At 45.4% G+C, this 24,679-nt stretch overlaps 2 protein-coding genes across 4 annotated transcripts in view; one reads left to right on the top strand and one right to left on the bottom strand.

Moving 5' to 3' along the window:
• Window positions 1-4: 4 nt before the first annotated feature.
• Window positions 5-22,014, top strand: LOC110510177 (arf-GAP with Rho-GAP domain, ANK repeat and PH domain-containing protein 1). Of its 3 annotated transcripts, XR_016493209.1 has the most exons (25): window positions 5-383; window positions 4,211-4,314; window positions 4,411-4,454; window positions 4,935-5,703; window positions 5,884-5,985; window positions 6,704-6,835; window positions 6,975-7,035; window positions 7,177-7,297; window positions 7,397-7,557; window positions 7,675-7,781; window positions 8,008-8,207; window positions 8,285-8,370; window positions 9,973-10,065; window positions 10,334-10,516; window positions 12,985-13,159; window positions 13,430-13,498; window positions 13,593-13,716; window positions 13,835-13,934; window positions 14,122-14,317; window positions 14,436-14,481; window positions 14,620-14,795; window positions 14,926-15,135; window positions 18,261-18,366; window positions 18,462-18,609; window positions 18,718-18,917. XR_016493209.1 is itself a non-coding variant. In XM_021591546.3 (24 exons), exons 2-24 carry the CDS (start codon window positions 4,211-4,213, stop codon window positions 18,769-18,771), a joined length of 3,474 nt encoding a protein of 1,157 aa, XP_021447221.3. In that variant the 5' UTR covers window positions 5-383; the 3' UTR covers window positions 18,772-22,014. The 3 variants fall into 3 exon arrangements, 2 of the variants coding, with proteins under 2 accessions (XP_021447221.3, XP_090082661.1); XM_021591546.3 differs by lacking the exon at window positions 9,973-10,065 and having other exon boundaries at window positions 18,718-22,014; XM_090226535.1 differs by lacking the exon at window positions 9,973-10,065 and having other exon boundaries at window positions 229-383; window positions 4,188-4,314; window positions 18,718-22,014.
• ik (IK cytokine) overlaps window positions 21,938-24,679 on the bottom strand; it is a 9,348-nt gene continuing 6,606 nt past the window's right edge. Inside the window, exons 16-19 of the mRNA XM_090226537.1 lie at window positions 24,483-24,571; window positions 24,198-24,306; window positions 22,711-22,745; window positions 21,938-22,283 (exon numbers count right to left, since the gene is read on the bottom strand). Of these exons, the coding sequence (XP_090082663.1) occupies window positions 22,256-22,283; window positions 22,711-22,745; window positions 24,198-24,306; window positions 24,483-24,571 (261 nt within the window). The 3' untranslated portion in view covers window positions 21,938-22,255. The remainder of the gene's footprint in view (window positions 22,284-22,710; window positions 22,746-24,197; window positions 24,307-24,482; window positions 24,572-24,679) is intronic.

The following is a 24,679-nucleotide window of genomic DNA, read 5'->3' as shown; positions in this document are numbered from 1 at the left end:
TCCCCAAAGGACAATATTCCATATTCAATCAATTTGTTAGTGTGTGTCTGTTTGCGTGCGCACTGAACATGCTAAATAAGTAGGTTAATTGAGCTATTTATTGACTCATGAATAAGTTTACAATGATTGAACTTTGATGTTATCTATGTGCTAATACTCGTTTAGTAGCCCTGCCCAGCAGCTGACCTAGCTCAGCCGCTGAACAGGTAATACAGGTGAGACCGCGCTGTACAGATTTTTTACCCGCATAGGCTACACACGGTCGTCGTCGACAGAAAGCTAAACAGCCACCACAAACCTCTTCAGTATCAGGAGGGAAACGTTTCCAGATCTCTTTTGAACGGAACATCGCATTTGAACAAGAACAGAAGAGTAACGATAAGGTAAGATTTTAATTAGGCCTACCAAATCATTTATGTAACATTTCATTTAGGATTTTCTCAACACCGTTGACTTACACAGAAATCTAGCCTTCACCGTCAGTCCTAGTTATGTCACGTGCTCGAAACAAGTGCGGTAGCCTACGGTGTTAGTCACCTTTGAACAGAACAGCATGAATGTACCCGTAACTGATCAGAGCTTATAAGCTTTAAACGACTGTAGTTGAGAGCAACATTTCCAACACGAACTATTAACTCATATTCACACAGTTTTCCCCCCATCAAATAATCATAACAATATTTTAATGTATTTACAAAACTGGAACGCAAAGTTTTTGTAGGCCATGTGAAATGTTAAAATAAACAGCAACTATAGCCTACCTATAAGCTTTGAGTAGAAAAAGGCAATAAAATGACCTCCAGAATCTGTCTCGGTAGGCCTAAACGTCAATCCAAGACATTATTAAAAGTAATAACGACGTGATAATAGTTGCTGTAACATTTAGGAAGCATGCACCTTCAAATGAGTGGATTTGGCTATTTCAGCCACACCCGTTGGTGAAAGGTGTATACAGTCGAGCACACAGCCATGCAATCGCCATAGACAAACATTGGCAGTAGAATGGCTTTACTGAAGAGCTCAGTGTCTTTCAATGTGGCACAATCATAGGATGCCACCTTTCCAACAAGTCAGTTCATCAAATTTCTGCCTTGCTAAAGCTGACCTGGTCAACTGTAAGTGCTGTTATTGAGCAGTGGAAACATCTAGGAGCAACAACTCAGCCTATAAGTGGTAGGCCACACAAGCGCACAGAGCGGGACCGCTGAAGTGCGTAAAATCGTCTGTCCTCAATACTCACTACCGAGGTCCAAACTGCCTCTGAAAGCAATGTCAGCAAAATAACTGTTCCTCAGGAGCTTCATGAAATGGGTTTCCATGGCCGAGCAGCCGCACACAAGCCTAAGATCACCAATCGCAATGCCAAGTGTCTGCTGGAGTGGTGTAAAGCTCACCGCTATTGGACTCTGGAGCAGTGGAAAGCGTTCTCTGGAGTGATCAATCAGGCTTCACCATCTGGCAGTCTGACGGACGTATCTGGGTTTGGCGGATGCCAGGAGAGTGCTACCTGCCCCAATGCATAGTGCCAATTGTAAAGTTTGGTGGAGAAGGAATACTGGTCTGGGGCTGTTTTTCATGGTTTGGGCCCCTTAGTTCCAGTGAAAGGAAATCTTAAAGCTACAACATACAATGACATTCTAGACGATTCTGTGCAGTCAACTTTGTGGCAACAGTTTTAGGAAGGCCCTCCCCTGTTTCAGCATGACAATACCCCTGTGCACAAAGCGAGGTCAATACAGAAATGGTTTGTTGAGATCTGTGTGGAAGAACTTGACTGGCCTGCTCAAAGCCCTTACTTCAACTCCATCGAACACCTTTGGGATGAATTGGAACGCTGACTGCGAGCCAGGCCTAATCGCCCAACATCAGTGCCCGACCTCACTAATGCTCTTGTGGCTGAATGGAAGCAAGTCCACGTAGCAATGTTCCAACATCTAGTGGAAAGCAGAAGAGTGGAGGCTGTTATAGCAGCAAAGGGGGATCAACTCCATATGAATGTCTATGACTTTGGAATGAGATGTTCGATGAGTAGGTGCCCATATACTTTTGGTCATGTAGTGTATAAAAACAAATGAGGGTCATGTAGTGTATATAAATGAACGAGGGCCATGTAGTGTGTATATAAACGAATGAGGGTCATGTACAGTGCATTCGGAAAGTATTCAGACCCCTTTACTTTTTTCACTTTTTAAGTTAGTCTTATTCTAAAATGGATTTAAAAAAAAAAACCCTTGTCAATCTGCACACAATACTCCTTAATGACAAAGCAAAAACAGGATTACAAAAAATAACTGATATCATATTTACATAACTATTCGGACCCTTTACTCAGTACTTTGTTGAAGCACCTTTAGCAGCGATTACCGCCTCAAGTGTTCTTGGGTATGACGCTACAAGCTTGGCACACTTGTATTTGGGGAGTTTCTCCCATTCTTCTCTGCAGATCCTCTAAATCTCTGTCAGGTTATATGGGAGCGTCGCTGCACAGCTATTTTCCGGTCTCTCCAAAGATGTTCGGGTTGAAGTCTTGGCACTAGTTGGGCCACTCAAGGACATTCAGAGACTTGACCCGAAGCCACTCCTGCGTCGTTTTGGCTGTGTGCTAAGGGTCGTTGTACAGTTGGAAGGGAACCGTTGCCCCAGTCTGAGGTCCTGAGCACTCTGGAGCAGGTATTCATCAAGGATCTGTACTTTGCTCAGTTCATCTTTCCCTCGATCCTGACTAGTCTCGCAGTCCCTTCCGCTGAAAAACATCCCCATAGCATGATTCTGCTTCACCGTAGGCCAAAGATTTCAATCTTAGTTTCATCAGACAAGATAATCTTGTTTCTGATGGTATGAGAGTCTTTACATGTCTTTTGGCAAACTGTAAGCGGGCTGTCATGTGCCTTTTACTGAGGAGTGGCTTCCGTCTGGCCACTCTACCATAAAGGCCTAATTGGTGGAGTGCTGCATACATGGTTAAACTTCTGGAAGGTTCTCCCATCCCCACAGACGAACTCTGGAGCTCTGTCAGAGTGACCATCAGGTTCTTGGTCGCCTCTTTGGCCAAGGCCCTTCTCCCCCGATTGCTCAGTTTGGCCGGGCGGCCAGTTCTAGGAAGAGTCTTGGTGGTTCCAAACGTATTCCATTTAATAATGATGAAGGCCACTGGGGACCTTCAATGCTGCAGAACATTTTTAGTACCCTTCCCTAGATCTGTGCCTCGACACACTCCTGTCTCTGAGCTCTAAGGATAATTCCTTTGACCTCATGGCTTGGTTTTTGCTCTGACATGCAGTGTCAAATGTGGGACCTTATAGACAGGTGTGTGTGCCTTCCCAAATCATGTCCAATCAATTGAATTTACCACAGGTGGACTCCAATCAAGTTGTAGAAACATCTCAAGGATGATCGATGGAAACACGATGTTCCCAAGCTTAATTTTGAGTCCCATAGCAAAGAGTCTGAATACTTATGTAAATAAGGTATTTCCGTTTTTATATTTTAATACATTTGCAAAATTTTCTAAACCTGTTTTCGCTTTGTCATGAAGTATCAGTGGTGTAAAGTACTGACAAGGTACAAATCTGTCGTTCTGCCCCTGAACATGCAGTTAACCCACTGTTCCTAGGCCATCATTGAAAATAAGAATTTGTTCTTAACTGACTTGCCTAGTTAAATAAAGGTAAAATAAACTTAAGTTCTACTTATGTAGTATTTTGGAGTATCTGTACGTCACTCTTTATATGTTTGACAACTTTTACTGTTAATTCAATACGTTTCTAAATCAAATATTGCACTTTTTACTCCATACATTTTCCCTGACACCCAAAGTACTCATTATATTTTGAATGCTTAGCAGGACAGGAACATTTTCAAAGTCACTTACTTATCAAGAGAACACGTGGTCATTCATACTGCCTCTGATCTGGCGAACTCACTAAACACAATGCATCTTTAATAAATAGTGTCTGAGTTTTGGAGTGTGCCCCTGGCTCTCCGGACATCGGACATTTTTATAACAAGGCTTAATATAAGTAGTTTTAAATGATTTTTTACTTTTGATACTTAAGTATATTTAAAACCATATACTTTTACTCAAGTAGTATTTTACTGTCTGACTTTCACTTTTAGTTGAGTAACTATCAAATCTACATGTCTGGGGGGGAAAAGAGTAATTTCAGACATGTGTTTGTGACCTCCAGTAATATATCCTACTGTGAAATAGATGTCTGCCCCCCTCGGTCCAGACATGCCTGTGCCAGTACCTAAACCACGGACTCGCTACAAGCGTGCTGGAGGGAGCCCACAGATCCAGCTCTCTTCTGATCGGTGAGTGATCCTCGTGATGTCCACTTATTTTACCAAACACCTGATACGTTCTTGGGGATTGTTTTCTAATTCTTTGTTTTTACACTTGTCTTCAAGGGATTTGATACATGATACACCTGACACAGGAATTCATAGCAGAGGTAGGCCCTTGTGCTCATCATGATAACAGTTACATATTTTCTAATAATAAAGATAGGGATCAGATGAGTTTTGTTAGAACTGTCTGTACTTGTGTAATGACAGGCCATATTTGATTGGCTCAGACACAGTGTGCCAGCAAAACAGCTTAGCTTTCAACATCTCACCAGTTAACAATATTTTATCATGCTAAACAAGATTTGTTCCGTGCCATTCATTAAAGAGTTACTCAAGGTCAATGAGGTCAAGGAAGTGCATTCTATGTGATACTGAGCTTGAGTCCTAACTTCCAGTAAAGCACCCCTACAGCCAAACATAGCTGCAGTGTACTGTCACAATAGCAACACAAGAATAACTGGTTTTTACTCCTAAACACAAACGCTTGTGATTCAGTGACAGACTTCTGAAATACTTCCTGCTTTCATTTGTCACCAAACAACACAGCATCTTTTACTGTTCACCATTTTATCTTGGGTTCACAGGTATTCCACCCGCAAATGATTTGCTGGCAGAAAAGGAAGACAACCCTGCCATTATCCTAAATAAGCCTGCCATTACCAGCCCAGCGGAGCAGAATCCAAGCCAGTGTAACTTCCTTCTCTTCAGATCTGATTCTGGAGTGACTCCATCTTACCCAGTACTGGACAGTAATGGACTCTGTCCATCTGTCTGGTTGTCCTTCTCTCCACACAGTCCGGCTGCGGATACTGACCCCTACGTCAGTCCGGCTGCGAATACTGACCCCTACGTCAGTCCGGCTGCGGATACTGACCCCTACGTCAGTCCGGCTGCAGATACTGACCCCTACGTCAGTCCGGCTGCAGATACTGACCCCTACGTCAGTCCGGCTGCGGATACTGACCCCTACGTCAGTCCGGCTGCGGATACTGACCCCTACGTCAGTCCGGCTGCGGATACTGACCCCTACGTCAGTACTGACCCCTACGTCAGTCCGGCTGCGGATACTGACCCCTACGTCAGTCCGGCTGCGGATACTGACCCCTACGTCAGTCCGGCTGCGGATACTGACCCCTACGTCAGTACTGACCCCTACGTCAGTCCGGCTGCGGATACTGACCCCTACGTCAGTCCGGCTGCGGATACTGACCCCTACGTCAGTCCGGCTGCGGATACTGACCCCTACATCACTGACGTAGCTGACTGGGAAAAATGCCCTGGATCTGGATCTGAATCGTCCAATGATGACGATACCGTTACTGAAGAAATAAAGAACCCATCCCACATGAACAAGTGAGTATCAAATAAGAGGTGCAAAGGCATAGGCCACAAAACAGTATAGGCCATGGCTAAAGGCAGGGAAGAAAATGTATATCAATGTGTGTAACTACCTGTAACAAGCTACAGGTCACACGAAACAAATTGGTGGTAGAAATGTTGAATGGCTTTGTCATTCTTCTATGCCTCTTCCAGTGTGGCGTCAGGGCATGTTTGTGTTGGTGTTGTCCCCAGCGGGAAACCTCCTGTGGAAAAGGAGTCTCTGCAGACCAGACCTCTCAAACAGAAGATCCCACGGTACGTCACAGCACCCCGTCACAGCAGACAGACAGGAAGTTAACAGATGGACTTCATGGGGAGTTCAATTAGAGTAAAATGATACCTAATCAACTGAGATTTTAACATAGCCACTTACCAATATTGATACAATTTCAATGGGTTTTCAATATTATTACATGGTTTTAAGGGTGTGATAGAATTTAAAACCAATTGAAGTGGTCATTTCGGGTGTGGCTCACTTGGCAGAGTGTGGCACTTGCAATGCCAGGGTTGTGGGTTTGATTCCCACAGTGGGACTAGTATGTAAATGTATGCTCTCACTTACTTTAAGTCGCTCTAGATAAGAGCGTCTGCTAAATGACTGTAATGTAAAGGTAAAAATGTGTTGCCGGATCAAACATGAAACAGTAGCTATTTGATTTTGAGCGTGGTATACTTGTTTGTCTAGTCACCTGTGAACTCTACAAGCCCCTTTTGTTTACCTAGTCAGATCACTGTATTACGCATGCCTATACTTCCTGCTTCCTCCCCACTAAGAATGTTTTCACCTGTGTAGCAGTGCTCTGTGCAAGACATGAAGTGTGTTATGCAATAGGTGTCTTGTAATTTACCCATGAGATACTGTACAAGCAGTGGGTCTGTATTAAATGTATAGCATATTTGTTCAAGATAGCTGCCAGTTAATTAAATATTTGTCATGTTTCTTTGAGATAACTTCTTCTCTCTTTGTCCACAGTGCTGCCACCATCCGTGTCAGCAGGAGAAAACAGGCAGCAGCGAGCGGTGGTGCTACCCAGGCAGCAGAGTCCTCTCGTAGGGAGAATGTGGTGTCCCGATCCAGCTGGCTGGATGTATGGAAGGGACGCAGGTAATGTGGGACACTGGGATATATGTACTGTTGCTATTCAACAACATCTTACTGAAATCACGTTCTCTGATATTATTTTCCAAATGTCATTGCCTAATTTCTATGTATTTGAAAATTGAGATACTTTTGGTTCCTGAAGGCACAATGTTCTGTGGGCCACCCTGGATGGACCGTTGGTATCATTTTGGAAGAAACGCACAGTGAGTGAACCACTAGCACCACCATGGTCCAAATGGCCCTTTCTTTTGACTAGAACTAAGGCATAACGTTGTTATATCATTATTGTCTCTCCCAGGCTATGCCAGTATCTTTACACTATCCCCTCTTTTTCTGGGCCGCAGGACAAGTTCACAGACCTAGTGTTCCATGTGTCAAGCATCACCAACGTCTGCAAGCAGGACAAAGGACGCTTCTCCCTTTACTTCTGCAAGAAGCACTTTGAGTTCATGGCGCACAACAAAGGTGAGCTGCTGATGGATTTGAACTCCTCTTTCTGGTTCCTACTGTTTTTGTGCTTTGCCCTGTGCCTGAGCATCTCTCCACCCCTCTCCCCGGTCCCAGCGGTGCAGGAGGGCTGGGTGACGTCCCTCCTGGCCTCTCGTGGATGGGACCCCCCAGCCCCTCCGGAGCAGCATGGAGCCCTGACCATGAAGGACCCTCGCAGCAACAGAGTGTACGCGGCCATCTGTGGACACAACCTATGGATCTACAACAACAAAGAGGTGAGGAAGGGAACAGGGCTCTGCTGAGCTCCATCACTATATGATTGTTATGACAGTTCGGGAGGACATCTTGAGTGTATTTTGTGTCATTCAGTTCATGTTATTTGTGCCGTGCAGGACTTCCAGTTGGGGGTTGGGCTGACCTATGTGTCCATGAACGTGGCGTCAGTGAAGCAGACTGGCCGTCATAACTTCAGTCTCATCACACCGTACAAAACCTTCAAGTGAGTGTCCGTCTCTTTCTCTCTCACTGTCTCTGTCTGATCAGCCCCAGCCCACAGTGCTGCTTTCAACCAGCAGAGGACAGTGTAGTTCATCTGGTTTTTGTTAGGATCCCTTCCTAACTTGTGTTATTACACAATTGCTCTTCTATCAGATTATCCCAGTATCTGGCCCGTGTATGTGAGCGCCTTGCTTTACTACTGAGAAACACAGTCTTTGTATTTCTAGTTTCTCCACAGACTCATCGAGGGAGCTGGCTGTGTGGCTGGGGAGTCTGAACCAGGTGATCCTCAGTGCCCTGTCATGCAGCGAGGTGGCCCACCGACTCTGGGCCAGCCCATGGAACAAAGTGTGTGCCGACTGTGGCAGTGCCAACCCCGAGTGGGCCTCAGTTAACCTGCTGGTGGTCGTCTGTGAGGCCTGTGCAGGTGAGCTGGGACTGTGGTGATACTCAGGATGTGTACGCACTGCTCTATATGACCTATGTCCCTATTGTTTCTCTAAGGTCAGCATCGCTCTTTGGGCATCCATGTCTCCAAAGTGAGAAGCCTGAAGTTGGACAGTAAAGTGTGGACTGAACCTTTGATTCTGGTGAGATGACCTTCCCTGTAACAGTGCTGCAGAAACTATTCAGACCCCTTGAGTTTTCCACATTTTGTTACGTTGCAGCCGTATTCTTCATAAATCTACACACAATACCCCATAAGGACAAAGCAAAAACTTTTGTTTTTTACATAAGAATTCTGACCTTTTACTCAGTACTTTGTTGAAGCACCTTTGGCAGCAATTACAGCCTCGTCTTCCAGAGATGTTTTAAAAAAAAAAAAAAAATGTATTTTATTTATTTTTAATTTTACCCCTTTTTCTCCCCAATTTCGTGGTATCCAATTGTTGCTACTATCTTTTCTCATTGCTACAACTCCCGTACGGGCTCGGGAGAGACGAATGCTGAATGTCATGCGTCCTCCGATACACAACCCAACCAGCCGTACTGCTTCTTAACACAAGGCGCATCCAACCCGGAAGCCAGCCGCACCAATGTGTCAGAGGCTACACCGTGCACCTGGCAACCTTGGCTAGCGCGCACTGCGCCCGGACCGCCACAGGAGTCGCTGGTGCGCGATGAGACAAGGAGATCCCTACCGACCAATCCCTCCCTAACCCGGACGACGCTAGGCCAATTGTGCGTCGCCCCACGGACCTCCCGGTCGCGGCCGGTTACGACAGAGCCTGGGCGCGAACCCAGGGACTCTGATGGCACAGCGCCCTTAACCACTGCGCCACCCGGGAGGCCGTCTTCCAGAGATGTTTGATTGGGTTTAAGTCCGGGCTCTGGCTGGGCCACTCAAGGGCATTCAGAGACTTGTCCCAAAGACACTCCTGTGTTGTCTTGGCTGTCGTTGTCCTGTTGGAAGGTGAACCTTCCCCAGTTTGAGGTCCTGAGCACTCTGGAGCAGGTTTTCAGCAAGGATCTCTCTGTACTTTGCTCCGTTCATCTTTCCCTTGATCCTGACTAGTGTCCCAGTTCCTGCCGTTGAAAAACATCCCCACAGCATGATGCTGCCACCACCATGCTTCACCGTAGGGAGGGTGCCAGGTTTCCTCCAGACGTCACGCATTCAGGGCAAAGAGTTTAATCTTGGTTTCATCACCAGATAATCTTATTTTTCATGGTCTGAGAGTCAATTAGGTGCATTTTGGCAAACTCCAAGCGGGCTGTCATGTGCCTTTTACTGAGGAATGGCTTTCGTCTGGCCACTCTACCATAAAGGCCTGATTGGTGGAGTGCTGCAGAGATGGTCCTTCTGGAGGTTTCTCCTGTCTCCACAAATTAACTCTGGAGCTCGGGTGACCATCGGGTTCTTGGTCACTTGCCTGACCAAGGCCCTTCTCCCCCAATTGCTCAGTTTGGGCAGGCTGCCAGATCTAGGAAGAGTCTTGGTGGTTCCAAACTTCTTCCATTTAATAATGATGGAGGCCACTGTGTTATTGGGGTCCTTCAATGCTGCATACATTTGTTGGTACCTTTCCCTAGATCTGTGCCTCGACACAATCCTGTCTCGGTGCTCTATGGACAATTTATTCGACTTCATGCCTTGGTTTTTGCTCTGACATGCACTGTCAACTGTATGACCTTATAAAGACAGGTGTGTGCCTTTCCAAATCATGTCAAATCAGTTGAATTTACCACAGGTGGACTTCTACAATCAAGTTGTAGAAACATCTCAAGGATGATCAATGGAAACAGGATGCACCTGACCTCAATTTCAAGTCTCATAGCAAAAGGTCTGAATACTTATGTAAATAATATAAATCTGTTTTGAGTTTTATTAACTTTTCAACAATTTATTATTACTATTTTTTTGCTTTGTCATTATGGGATAGTGTGTGTAATGAGGGGAAAACATATTTAATCAATTTTAGAATAAGGCTGTAACATAACAAAATGTGGTAAAAGGGAAGGTGTCTGAATACTTGCATGTATAACCAAATACAGAAGTAAAGTAATGTGAAAATAGGCACTGCTAATAACTGTGTTCTCTTTCCTCCATAGCTATTTGTCTATTATGGGAACAAAGCAGCCAATGATGTATGGGGTCACAATGTGCCGGGTGCAGAGCAGATCCTGCCAGACTCCTCTGTGGATCAGAGGGGGGACTTCATCAGGGCCAAGTACACCAAGGGCCGATACAGATTCACCCATCCTCTAGCCTCCAGCCAGAGACTGCTCAACCAGGTCAGCCAACGTCCCAGCCCCAACCCCAGTCTTAACCACAGTCCCAACCCCAGGTCTCAGTCCCAACCCCAGGTCTCAGTCCCAACCCCAGGTCTCAGTCCCAACCCCAGGTTTCAGTCCCAACCCCAGGTCTCAGTCCCAACCCCAGGTCTCAGCCCCAACCCCAGGTCTCAGCCCCAACCCCAGGTCTCAGCCCCAACCCCAGGTCTCAGCCCCAACCCCAGGTCTCAGTCCTAGCCCCAACCCCATTTCACAGTCCCAGCCCCAACCCCATTTCACAGTCCCAGCCCCAACCCCATTTCACAGCCCCTGCCCCAACCCCAGGTCACAACCCCAGGTCCCACCCCCAGCCCCAGGTCTCAGCCCCAACCCCAGGTCTCAGCCCCAACCCCAGGTCTCAGTCCCAGCCCCAACCCCAGGTCTCAGTCCCAACCCCAGGTCTCAGCCCCAACCCCAGGTCTCAGTCCCAGCCCCAACCCCAGGTCTCAGTCCCAGCCCCAACCCCATTTCACAGTCCCAGCCCCAGCCCCATTTCACAGTCCCAGCCCCAACCCCATTTCACAGTCCCAGCCCCATCCCCATTTCACAGTCCCAACCCCATTTCACAGTCCCAGCCCCAACCCCATTTCACAGCCCCTGCCCCAACCCCAGGTCACAGCCCCAACCCCAGGTCCCACCCCCAGCCCCAGGTCTCAGCCCCAACCCCAGGTCTCAGCCCCAACCCCAGGTCTCAGTCCCAGCCCCAACCCCAGGTCTCAGTCCCAACCCCAGGTCTCAGTCCCAACCCCAGGTCTCAGTCCCAACCCCAGGTCCCAACCCCAGGTCTCAGTCCCAGCCCCAACCCCATTTCACAGTCCCAGCCCCAGCCCCATTTCACAGTCCCAGCCCCAACCCCAGGTCACAGCCCCATCCCCAACCCCAGGTCACAGCCCCATCCCCAGTCCTAACCACAGCCCCATCCCCAGTCCTAACCACAGCCCCATCCCCAGTCCTAACCACAGCCCCAACCCCAGTCCTAACCACAGCCCCAACCCCAGGTCACAGCCCCTGCCCCAACCCCAGGTCACAGCCCCTGCCCCAACCCCAGGTCACAGCCCCTGCCCCAACCCCAGGTCACAGCCCCAGCCCCAGCCCCAGGTCCCATCCCCAGTCCTAACCACAGCCCCATCCCCAGTCCTAACCACAGCCCCATCCCCAGTCCTAACCACAGCCCCAACCCCAGTCCTAACCACAGCCCCAACCCCAGGTCTCAGTCCCAGCCCCTGCCCCAGGTCTCAGCCCCAACCCCAGCCCCAAGTCTCAGCCCCAACCCGTCTCAGTCTCAGCCCCAACCCCAGGTCTCAGCCCCTGCCCCAACCCCAGGTCTCAACCCCAGGTCTCAGCCCCTGTCCCAACCCCAGGTCTCATCCCCTGCCCCAACCCCAGGTCTCATCCCCTGCCCCAACCCCAGGTCTCATCCCCTGCCCCAACCCCAGGTCTCATCCCCTGCCCCAGCCTCAGCACCAACCCCAGTCTCAGCCCCAACCCCAAACCTAGCATCAGCCCCAACCCCAGCCTCAGCCTCAGCCCCAGCCTCAGCCCCAACCCCAAACCCAGCCTCAGCCCCAACCCCAAATCCAGCCTCAGCCCCAAACTCAGCCTCAGCCCCAAACCCAGCCTCAGCCCAAATCCCAGCCCCAAACCCAGCCTCAGCTCAAATCCCAGCCCCAAACCCAGGCTCAGCTTAAATCCCAGCCCCAAACCCAGGCTCAGCTTAAATCCCAGCCCCAAACCCAGCCTCAGCTCAAATCCCAGCCCCAACTCCAGCCCCAACCCCCAGCCCCAAATCCAGCCTCAGCTCAAATCCCAGCCCCAAACCCAGCCTCAGCCCCAAACCCAGTCTCAGCCCCAAACCCAGCCTCAGCCCAAATCCCAGCCCCAAACCCAGCCTCAGACCAAATCCCAGCCCCAAACCCAGCCTCAGCTCAAATCCCAGCCCCAAACCCAGGCTCAGCTTAAATCCCAGCCCCAAACCCAGGCTCAGCTTAAATCCCAGCCCCAAACCCAGCCTCAGCTCAAATCCCAGCCCCAACTCCAGCCCCAACCCCCAGCCCCAAATCCAGCCTCAGCTCAAATCCCAGCCCCAAACCCAGTCTCAGCCCCAAACCCAGTCTCAGCCCCAAACCCAGCCTCAGCCCAAATCCCAGCCCCAAACCCAGCCTCAGACCAAATCCCAGCCCCAATCCCAGCTTCAGCCCCTTTCTCAGACTACACTGCTGCTCTCATCCAGCAGAAGACAGTGTAGTTCATCTGGTTTTTGTTCAGATCCCTTCCTAACTTGTGTTGTTACATGTATGCATCCTATTCTGATTCCTATCAATCCTCAAAGATAGGAAAATACACCTAAACCTCCCAGGGTCTGTACAGGACAGACTGTGCTGAATGATATTTGTTGTTATGACATCCTCCCCTCACCCTGTGTCCTCCAGAGGCTGTGTGAGGTGGTGTGTGGCCCTAATGTCCCAGAGACCATGTCATTGCTGTGCTCGGGGGCCCGGGTCCTGTGCCACTCAGGGGACTCTCAGTGCCCCACGCCCATCTCCCTGGCAGAGCGGGCTGGACAGGCCATGCAGACGGAGCTGCTCAGACACAACGAATACACAGGTACTAATATCAGGGGTCCTCTAAGATCCACAGATACTGACTTCAGGGGTCCAGGCTCTGAGATCCAAAATATCTGATCTGATTGGTCGAAATTAGTGAAAAAATGATCTGAATTTGTCTGACTGTGTAATTGCAGCCTAAGATCCACAGCACTGCTGTTGTTTTGTCTTTGCTTAGTCTCAACTTGTCACTTTCATGATATCAGTCAGTACATCAAAATGTCTGTCTTGTTCATTATGCTTCAAATATGTTTGTTTTTCTCTTTTACAGATGCCCCTGCCTATGTTCATCAGGTCACAGGGTCTCTGCTGGGCACCTCTGACCCTCCTCCTGCTGCAGGTACCCATATACTATGGGCATATCACAATAGCCTAAAAGCCTATCGTTTGCTATAAAAGGCGACTTCTTAATGGGTGTAAAACTGTGTGCGCAGGAGAGGAGGAGCTCCATGGGAAGTTGGAGGAGGACCGCTTCCTGTTCTCCCAGGAGAATGACTCTGCAGCCTGTGATGTTCTGGACCTGAGGGAGGTCATCTCCATTTTCCACAGCTCCAACGGGTACTGCAACCTTATGACGTTAACATTGTAGGAGACATTTCCATTTTTAAGATTTTAAATGTTTTAATACGGTTTATAAGATATAAGGGGGATTTGTTGATTTCCTCCTCCCCCACAGATCGACTCATGAGTTTGAAATGGTGACTCTGACGGACGCGTTGGTGTGCAATGCTGACACTGAAGAGGATCTACTGAATCACCTGCTTCATATTCTCAGGGTAATACAATAACAGCTGTGTGTTTATCAATCTGGGAGTATTAAGGACTGTAGGTACAGTGTTCCATACGCTGTATGATAATAGAGACCTTTGTGTCAGCTTTCCTGAGCAGAGAGTAGGCCTACAGATAACACAGATAGATATAGTAATGTGGGTTAAAACTAATCATATGTTCTCCCCCTACCAGGTGGTGTTGCCCGGGCCCATAGATGAGGAGGAGCTGGACGGGGTGTTTGCTGTGTCCCGGGTGTCTCTGAGGGAGGGAGGAGGCCTGCAGCACACTGAGGTCTGGGCAGTGCTCCGTGGAGGTCAGGTCCTCGTCTATCCTACTGACCAGCAGCGCCACAGAGAGAGGCTAACACTCAACCCTGAGACTCAATACAGTGAGTCACACCTCATTGTCTGCATATTTACACAACATGATTTTTCTCTACATGCCTTGTGTAGAGGAGCAGAAGTATCATGATAAAGTAATATGACAGTGTTCTTTTCTGCCCACAGAGATAGATTCCTCTGAGAACACCATAGAGCTGGTCACTGGAGAGAGGTCAGCACCACAGGAACACTTTGTTATAACAAGTTGCATTCCATTGTACTTGATGTCATAGCAATGGTTCCCAAACGTATTTCAGCATCTGTCATTCAAAGGATGGTCTCCTATGCATCCATCTCTTCTTCCTGCTAGAACCATGTCCATGCAGTTTGAACGAGACCACAGCTGTCAGTCCTGGCACAGCCTACTGAAACGGGCAGTGACCACAAAGAGGAAGCAGCGCCCATCACTGTACGAGCTGCCACCCAACGCCATTGGCAATGTGCCCCCTGCCATTGAGAGGTGTATCTCACACATCACACAGTATGGTGAGTGTCGGCTACAAGCCATTTGAGACTGGAACAAGTATTGTAGTGATCTGGATAACCAGTTTCCGGCAGGAACATGAATTCTCACAACTGGTTAATCTGCTCTGCTCCTCTTCTGTCTCCCTCCCAGGCCTGAAGGTGGATGGGCTGTACCGGCGCTGTGGCTTGGCCACTAAGGTCAGCAGTCTGGTGGAAGCCCTCAGCAGATCACCTAAAACTGCCCCTCTGGAGAAAGATGAACAGGGTCTCCTGGACGCTGCAGGGGCCCTGAAGCAGTATGTCCGCCAGCAGGTGGTGCTCATCCCTCAGACACAAAGGGAACTGTGGGTCAAGGCTGCAGGTACTGTCCTTTGCATCTTAAACAACCCCAGAGAGAATGTATTTCCTTGATTCCTCGTGTCCTCTCTTCTCTCCCTCTTCTCAAAACCCATTGGATGAGGTCGGAATTCCCTCCCCTCTGACCTTCTCATTCATATTTTGTATGTTGTATAATATTTATTTTCTTCATTTTTTATTTATTTACTTTTTACCAGTTACAAACATTTATTTTTATATATATATATATATATATATATATATATATATATATAATATAATATAATATACTATACTATACTATACAGTTTGGTCAGAAGTTTACATACACCTTAGCCAAATACATTTAAACTCAGTTTTTCACAATTCCTGAAATTTAATCATAGTAAAAATGCCCTGTCTTACGTCAGTTAGGATCACCACTTTATTTTAAGAATGTGAAATGTCAGAATAATAGTAGAGAGAATTATTTATTTCAGCTTTCATTTCTTTCATCACATTCCCAGTTGGTCAGAAGTTTACATACTCAATTAGTATTTGGTAGAATTGCCTTTTACATTGTTTAGCTTGGGTCAAACATTTTGGGTAGCCTTCCACAAGCTTTCCACAATAAGTTGGGTGAAATTCGGCCCATTCCTCCTGACAGAGCTGGTGTAACTGAGTCAGGTTTGTAGGCCTCCTTGCTCGCACACGCTTTTTCAGTTCTGCCCACCAATTTTATATAGGATTGAGGTCAGGGCTTTGTGATGGCCACTCCAATACCTTGACTTTGTTGTCCTTAAGATGTTGCTTCAATATATCCACATGATTTTCCACCCTCATGATGCCATCTATTTTGTGAAGTGCACCATTCCCTCCTGCAGCAAAGCACCCCCACAACATGATTCTGCCACCCCCACAACATGATTCTGCCACCCCCATGCTTCACAGTTGGGATGGTGTTCTTCGGCTTGCAAGCCTCCCCCTTTTTCCTCCAAACACAACGATGGTCATTATGGCCAAACAGTTCTATTTTTGTTTCATCAGACCAGAGGACATTTCTCCAAAAACTACGATCTTTGTCCCCATGTGCAGTTGCAAACCGTAGTCTGTTTTTTTAATGGCGGTTTTGGAGCAGTGGCTTATTTCTTGTTGAGCGGCCTTTCAGGATATGTTGATATAGGACTCATTTTATTGTGGATATAAATACTTTTGTACCTGTTTCCTCCAGCATCTTCACAAGGTCCCTTGCTGCTGTTCTGGGATTGATTTGCACTTTTCGCACCAAAGTATGTTCATATCTACGAGACAGAACGCGTTTTCTTCCTGAGCGTTATGACGGCTGCGTGGTCCCATTGTGTTTATACTTGCGTACTATTGTTTGTACAGATGAATGTGGAAATTGCTCCCAAGGATGAACCAGACTTGTGTAGGTCTACAATTTGTTTTCTGAGGTTTTGGCTGATTTCTTTTGATTCCCCCATGATGTCAAGCAAAGAGGCACTGAGTTTGAAGGTAGGCCTGAAATACATCCACAGGTACACCTCCAATTGACTCAAATGATGTCAATTAGCCTATCAGAAGCTTCTAAAGCCATGACATCATTTTCTGGAATTTTCCAAGCTGTTTAAAGGCAGTCAACTTAGTATATGTAAACGTCTGACCCACTGGAATTGTGATACCGTGAATTATAAGTGAAATAATCTGTCTGTAAACAATTGTTGGAAAAATTACTTGTGTTATGCACAAAGTTGATGTCCTAACCGACTTTCCAAAACTATAGTTTATTAACACGAAATTTGTGGAGTGGTTGAAAAACGAGTTTTAATGACTCCAACCTAAGTGCATGTAAACTTCCGACTTCAACTGTACATCTGAACAACAACTTACAGACGTACACAAACAATGACTACATCTCACCTGCCCAGACCCACATGTTCACACCCCCATCCGTAGTGCCTTCATTATTGTTTGCCACCAGTGGAGGAAAGGGAGGACCGTCCTCCAGTGAATTTCATAATAATAAAAATAGTGAAACATTAAAAAAGTTATCCTTTTTCGATACAACTATACTAAATATTTTCAAGTCATCAAATAATTGATTAAAACACACTGTTTTGCAATGATGGTCTACAGTAGCCTCAACAGCACTCTGTAGGGTAGCACCATGGTGTAGCCGGAGGACAGCTAGCTCCTGTTCTCCTCTGGGTACATTAACTTCAACACAAAACCTAGGAGTCTCATGGTTCTTACCCCCTTCCATAGACTTACACAGTAATTATGATCACTTCCGGAGGACGTCCTCCAACCAATCAGAGCTCTTGCAGCATGAACTGACATGTTGTCCATCCAATCAAAGGATCAGAGAAGGAATCTAGTATTTAAAGCATAATCTACAGCTAGCCAACACTGCAGTGCATAAAATGTGATGAGTAGTTGACTCAGAGAGAAAGACATTCGTTTTTAACAAATGAATTTCTTCTGAGAGAGATCTAGTTATATTTCTATTTTTTTCACTTGCACTTACTTAGCTAGCAAATACAGCTAGCTAGTTTAGCCTACTCAAACCGAGGGATGCTATGTTAGCTAGCAGGCTATGATTATCCAACGCGACACTGGAACTAGTTATCGTGTCCAGAAAGCCTTGTAGTTATCGTGTCCAGAAAGCCTTGTAGTTATCGTGTCCAGAAAGCCTTGTAGTTATCGTGTCCAGAAAGCCTTGTAGTTATCGTGTCCAGAAAGCCTTGTAGTTATCGTGTCAGAAAGCCCTGTAGTTATAGTGTCCAGAAAGCCTTGTAGTTATCATGTCCGGATTACATGCCAAGGTTTTTTTTCTTACATTTTGAGGTAATGTTTGAGTCACTCAGACGTATGAACACTCAACATAAGACATGGCAAAACGTGTCGAATTTCAGGAAATTAGCTTCTAAACTGCACTATTTTCTCTCCGCTAACAAGAGGGGTGTGAACAGTTTGGGTCACGAGGTAGGGGTTTGTTACTATGTCGATTTTAAATTACAATATATATCCAGATCTTTGCCACCTAGGAAATTTGTGTGACCGGATCTTCTCAAATACTATTGGAGTAGCGCTGATCTAGATGAACAAGTTGTTCAATACAAGCTGTACTTTGAGTAATGGGGTTCTCATTCATTGCCTGTGTCACCATAGCCCAGACAGAAGAGAACCTTAGACTGGCTACCTACCGCAGACTCCTGAAAAAGCTGCCCCCTGACAACAGAATCACACTCAACGCCCTGTGTGGACACTTCTACATGTAAGAACAACACATGATCAATGATTGTAAGATTTTAACAGGGCAACAAAATGATCCTGCATGACTAATGCTCATCGTTGCCAACCTCTTTCTAGAGTTCAGCTGTACAATGTGGAGAACCGTATGACAGCTCAGAACCTGGCGCTGGTGTTTGTCCCAACACTGTTCCAGGAGCTGGCCATGAACACAAACATGGTGCGCCTCACCAGAGAACTCATCATACACCACACACTCCTCTTCCTGGTAAGACACTAAACTTCATCTCTTCTGTTGGGTCATGGAACATATGAAGCAGTGGACAGTGTATGAAACTAATATTTTATGCCTAACACCATGTATTGTATTCTACAGAGTAAAGAACAAGAGTCTGACATGGAGAGTGAAGAACTCATAACAAAATTATAGACAAACACATGTATATATTTGGCTTTGGCTGTCAAAGAAAGCTTATATGGGAAAGATATATTTGGTTACATAGTGTAGTTTTCACAACTTCTTTGAACTACACATTTAGGCCATGGACTGGATTAAACTTATTTTTTTCTGCTATATTCATTTGGGGATTATTGTAATTTAGGTGATGGTAAAATAATAACAAACCAAGCTCAAATTGTATGTTGTTAGTGCCTTCAGAAAGTTTTCTCACCCCTTGACTTTTTCCACATTTTGTTGTTGCAGCCAGAATTTAAAATAGATTGAATTGAGATTTGTTGTCCACTTTTTGACATTTATTTTTAAATGTGTAAAACCTTTAATGCTGAAATGTCTTGAGTCAATAAGTATTCATCCCCTCAGTTATGGCAAGCCTAAATATACTGACCAAAAATATAAACGCAACATGCAACAATTTCAAAGTAAATCAGTCAATTGAAATTAATTAATTAGGCCCTAATCTATGGATTTCACATGCCTGGGAATACAGACATGCATCTGTTGATCAGATACCTTAAAATAAAGGTAGAGGCGTGGATCAGAAAACCAGTCAGTATCTGGTGTGATCACCATTTGCCTCATGCAGCGCAACGCATCACATCTCCTTTGCATAGAGTTGATCAGGCTGTTGATTGTGGCCTGTGGAATGTTGTCCCACTCCTCTTCAATGGTTGTGCAAAGTTGTTGGATATTGAAGGGCTCTGGAACACGCTGTCGTACACGTCGATCCAGAGCATCCAAAACATTCTCAATGGGTGACATGTCTGGTGAGTATGTAGGCCATGGTAGAACTGGGACATTTTCAGCTTCCAGGATCCTTGTGACATGATGCCTGCATTATTATGCTGATAACAAGCTGAGTTTTAAAGAGAATGCAGACTGTATTTTTTTTGAAAGCAAGCCAACACCTGTTCTTAATCAGGAAATTAAAGGGGTTTGGGTTCAGCCAGGATGTTCTGGAGAAGGTGTACAGCAGCTTGGTGGAGAGCATCCTCACGTTCAATATGACAGTCTGCTATGATAATCTGAGCATGAGGAGCAAAAGCAAACTGACCAGAATAGTACACACAGTCAGCAAAGGAATTGGTCGACCACAGGCACACATGAGCATTCTATTCCACAAGGCAACCAAACAGAAGACACTGGCTGTCGTTGGCGACCCCTCCCACCCTCTACACCCTCAGTTCAAGAGGCTTCCCTCTGGCCGGCTCTTCAGAATGCCCATGGCCAAGAAGAACATGTTCAAACATTCATTCCTTCCTTGTGCTGTTGGACTACTAAATACAAAATTAAAGGTATCGGAATATGTACTTATCTATCTAGTGCAGTTGGGTCAGTGGTCATTGGAGTGAATGTATTAATGTCCTCACTGGTTTAAATGTGTATGTTATGTGAGAATGTATGTGATTATTTTAATGGAAGGTGATGCCAAAGAAAAATGTCAGTTTTATTCAATTCTAAACATGTGATGGTGACGGTTGAATGGCACGACAATGGATCTCGTCACGGTATTTCTGCTTTCAAATTGCCATCGATAAAATGCCATTGTGTTCGTTATCCGTAGCTTATGCCTGCCCGTACCATAACCCCACCTCCACCATGGGGCACTGGGGTTCACTAAGTTGACATCAGCAAACCGCTCGCCCACACGACGCCATACGGTCTACGGTTGTGAGGCCGGTTGGGCATAATTCTTTAAAACAACGTTGGGGGCAGCTTAAGGTAGAGACATGAACATTAAATTCTCTGGCAACAGCTCTGGTGGACATTCCTGCAGTCATCATGCCCCCTCAAAGCATCTGTGGTATTGTGTTGTGACAAAACTGCACATTTTACTGGCCTTTTTGTCCCCAGCGCCTGTGTAATGATCATGCTGTTGAATCAGCTTCTTGGCCACACCTGACAGGTAGATGGATTATCTTGGAAAAGTAGAAATGCTCACTAACAGGAATGTACACAAATCTGTGTACAATATTTCTGAGCATATGGAACATATTATTTCAGCTCATGAAACATGGGACCAACACTTTTTACATGTTGGGTTTATTTTTGTTCAGGAGTACAAATGTAGTTAAGTCATAAGTTGCATGGACTCTGTGCAATAGTGTTTAACACTGACTACCTCATCTCTGTACCCCACACCCAGATAATTGTAAGGCCCCTCAGTCAAGCAGTGAATTTCATACACAGATTCAACCACAAAGACCAGGGAGATTTTCAAATTCCTCGCAAAGGGCACCTATATGTATAAAAATGTAAAAAGCAGTCATTTTGAGCACGGTGAAGTTAATTACACTTTGGATGGTGTATCAATACACTGTCACTACAAAGACACAGGTGTCCTTCATAACTCAGATGAAGGAAACTGCTCAGTGATTTCACCATGAGGCCAAATGGTGACTTTAAAACGGTTAGCGTTTAATGGAGCAACAGCGTTGTAGTTACTCCACAATACTAACCCAACTGACAAGAGTGAAACGAAAGCCTGTACAGAATTAGAATATTCCTTTTTGCAACAAGGCAATAAAGTTATACTGCAATAAATGTGGCAAAGAACAAGTGAATTTATGTTTGGGGCTAATCCAATACCTTACAGAGCATCTCACGCCATATTTTCAAGGATAGTGCTGGCTGCATCATGGTTATGGGTATGGCTTGTAATAGTTGGGGAGTTAAGATACAAAAAGTAAACGGAATGGAGATAAGCACAAGCAAAATCCTAGAGGAAAACTTGGTTCAGTCTGCTTTCCACCAGACACTGGGAGATTAACCTTTCAGCAGGACAATAACCTAAAACACAAAGCCAAATCTACACTGGAGTTGCTTACCAAGACAGTGAATGTCCCTGAGTGGCTTAAGTAGTTGACTTAAATCTGCTTGTAAGTTTATGGGAAGACCTGAAAATGGTTGTCTAACAATGATCATCAACCAATTTGACAGCACTTAATAAAGATTGTCAAATGTTGGACAATCCAGGTGTGGAAAACTTCCCAGAAAGACTCACAGCTGTAATCGCTGCCAAAGGTGATTCTAACATGTATTGACTCAGGTGGTTGAATATTTATCTAATCAAAATGTGTTTTTTTTTTCCAAATGTTAGAATTTTTCTACTTTGACAGAGTATTTTGTGTAGATCTACACTAACAAAATGTGGAAAAAGTCAAGTGTTTGTCGTATGATATTTCTTAGAAATAAAATGTATGACAAAGCAAGAAACTTTTTTTTCATTCTTATTTATTGGATGTTACCTAAGAGACATTGACAGTTTGTAAAAGCTGCATAACATTGTGCTCCAATTCTCATTCATGGTTACATTTCCATGGTTACATGTCTAAGACAAAAGATAAAGTAATCATAATACACAATCTAGTATTCCACAAAATACAAACAGGATTTTTAGCATACAATATATTGCAAGATTTTCAACATGTTCCAAATTATGCAAGACGGGAGAACATTAATACTTTGGCCTCTTCGGTTTCTCCCTGAAATAAAAAGTAAAATTAATATAGAGCAGTGGGAATTTAACATTTAGCATCATAATTGACAATCTACCATTTATGTTTGAGAATATTTTAGGCAGCATCTTGCATGATGCAGTATTTCTGAAGTGGAGAGATGAGGCAGTTGTACTTGAGACGTTTTCCTCCTTTCGGAGTGTGAGCAAAATGCAGGTCACTACTGTACAGCACAGTGAGCGGCTCCGACAAGTCTCTCAGATACCACCACCACCTTCCTATCATATACTGTCTGCTCTCAGTCTGCTCCCACCACCATCTGTCTGCTCTCAGTCCTCTCCCACCACCATCTTACTGTCTGTCTGCTCTCAGTCCTCTCCCGCCACCATCTTACCGTCTGTCTGCGCTGAGTCATGTACACTAACTGTAGGATGTCTGAAGGAAATTTACTCACCCATCTGCCTCAGCCTTCTTCCTCTTCTCAATGATCTGTGGCAGACAAAACACATGATTAATAAGACAACCTTTCCTGGTTTATGTCTCAGTATACCCTGATAACTGTCACAACCCTGTTAAGAGCCATTAAACCGTCCACTCACAACCCTGTTAACTTCACTAGGGTAGGTGTCAGCATTTGGAATTTTGGATGAAAAGCGTGCCCAAATTAAACTGCCTGCATAGGATATGCATATAATTAGTAGATTTGGATAGAAAACTCTAAAGTTCCCAAAACTGTTAAAATAATGTCTGAGTATAACAGAGCTGATATGGCAGGCGAAAACCTGAGGGAAATCCATCCAGGAAGTGGGAAATCTGAGGTTTGTAGTTAAGTGATTGCCCATCCAATATACTGTCTATGGGGTCAGATTGCACTTCCTAAGGCTTCCACTAGATGTCAAAAGTCAGAACGTTTCAGGCTTCTACTATGAAGGGGGGAGAATAAGAGCTGTTTGAATCAGGGGTCTGGTTGAAAGCCATTAGTTAAGTCATGCACGCGGCTGTGAGCACGAGCTCCGTTCCATTTAATTTCTAAAGACAAAGGAATTGTCCTGTTGGAATATTATTGAAGATTTATGACAAACATTGTTTGACATGTTTCTACAAACTATTGGAACCATTTTGACTTTTTGTCTGGACTTAGTGCCCGTGCATTGTGCATTTGGATTACTGGACTAAACGCGAACAAAAAGGAGGTATTTGGACATAAAGATTAACTTTATCGAACAAAACAAACATTTGTTGTCTAACATGGAGACCTGGGAGTGCCATCAGATGAAGATCAAAGCTAAGTGATTAATTTTAATGCTATTTCTGACTTGTGACACCTCACCTTGGCTGGAAAATGGCTGTATGGTTTTGTGGCTAGGCGCTGACCTAACAATCGCAAAGTGTGCTTTTGCCGTAAAGCCTTTTTGAAATCATTAGATTTTCATAAATATGCACTTTATCGAACAAAACATACATGTATTGTGTAACATGAAGTCCTATGAGTGTCATCTGATGAAGATCAAAGGTTAGTGATGAATTTTCTCAATTTCTACTTTTTGTGACTCCTCTCTTTGGCTGGAAAAAAATGGCTGTGTTTTTCTGTGAGTTGGTGGTGACCTAAATCGTTTGTGGTGCTTTCGCTGTAAAGCATTTTTGAAATCAGACACTGTGGCTGGATTAACAAGAAGTATATCTTTAAAATGGTGTAAAATACTTGTATACTTAAGGAATTTTAATTATGAGATTTGTTGTTTTTAATTTTGCGCCCTGCATTTTTACTGGCGAGGTGGGACGCTACCGTCCCACATATCCCAGAGAGGTTGGCAGAGCCATTAAACCGTCCACTGACAACCCTGCTAAGAGCCATTAAACCGTCCACTCACAACCCTGTTAAGAGCTATTAAAGCACCCACTCACAACCCTGTTAACAGAGCCATTAAACCATCCACTCACAGCACTGATCTTCTTCCACTGCCTGTCCAGCTCTGCCTTCTCATTGGTCTCCTTGAAGCGGCGAGTCTTCCTCCCCTCAGACATCTTGATGCCATACTGGAAAGCAGCCCTGAAAGGACAAACACAGTTTGTCTGCAATTAATATTGAATTACTTGGCCCAATTAAAAGCCTTTCATGGAAATGCCAAGGAATCCAATGATGTGTCTATCGCTGTGTGCTATAATGAACGTATGAAACAAGGGATTCCAGGTTCATTGTTGAGACAAAGCGCTAAGATAACCTACTTTGGCAGAGCCTCCTTGTTGTTCATGTATTCACTGTATTCATCCTGAGTGTCAAAGTCCCAGCGACCCAGAGGACCCTTCTTGTTACCCTATAGAGGTCAGAGACAAAAACAGAGGTCAAAAGTATGTCAACCACACCACAACTAACTGTCACATGACTAGAAAGACATGATGGCAGACTATCAACCCAAAGGTCT

This window comes from Oncorhynchus mykiss, chromosome 29 (assembly GCF_057628025.1).
Source record: "Oncorhynchus mykiss isolate SJ-2025 chromosome 29, ASM5762802v1, whole genome shotgun sequence".
NCBI classification, from domain to species: Eukaryota; Metazoa; Chordata; class Actinopteri; order Salmoniformes; family Salmonidae; genus Oncorhynchus; species Oncorhynchus mykiss.
Note: the sequence above shows the minus strand (reverse complement) of the source record. Positions and strands in the feature narration are given on the sequence as shown.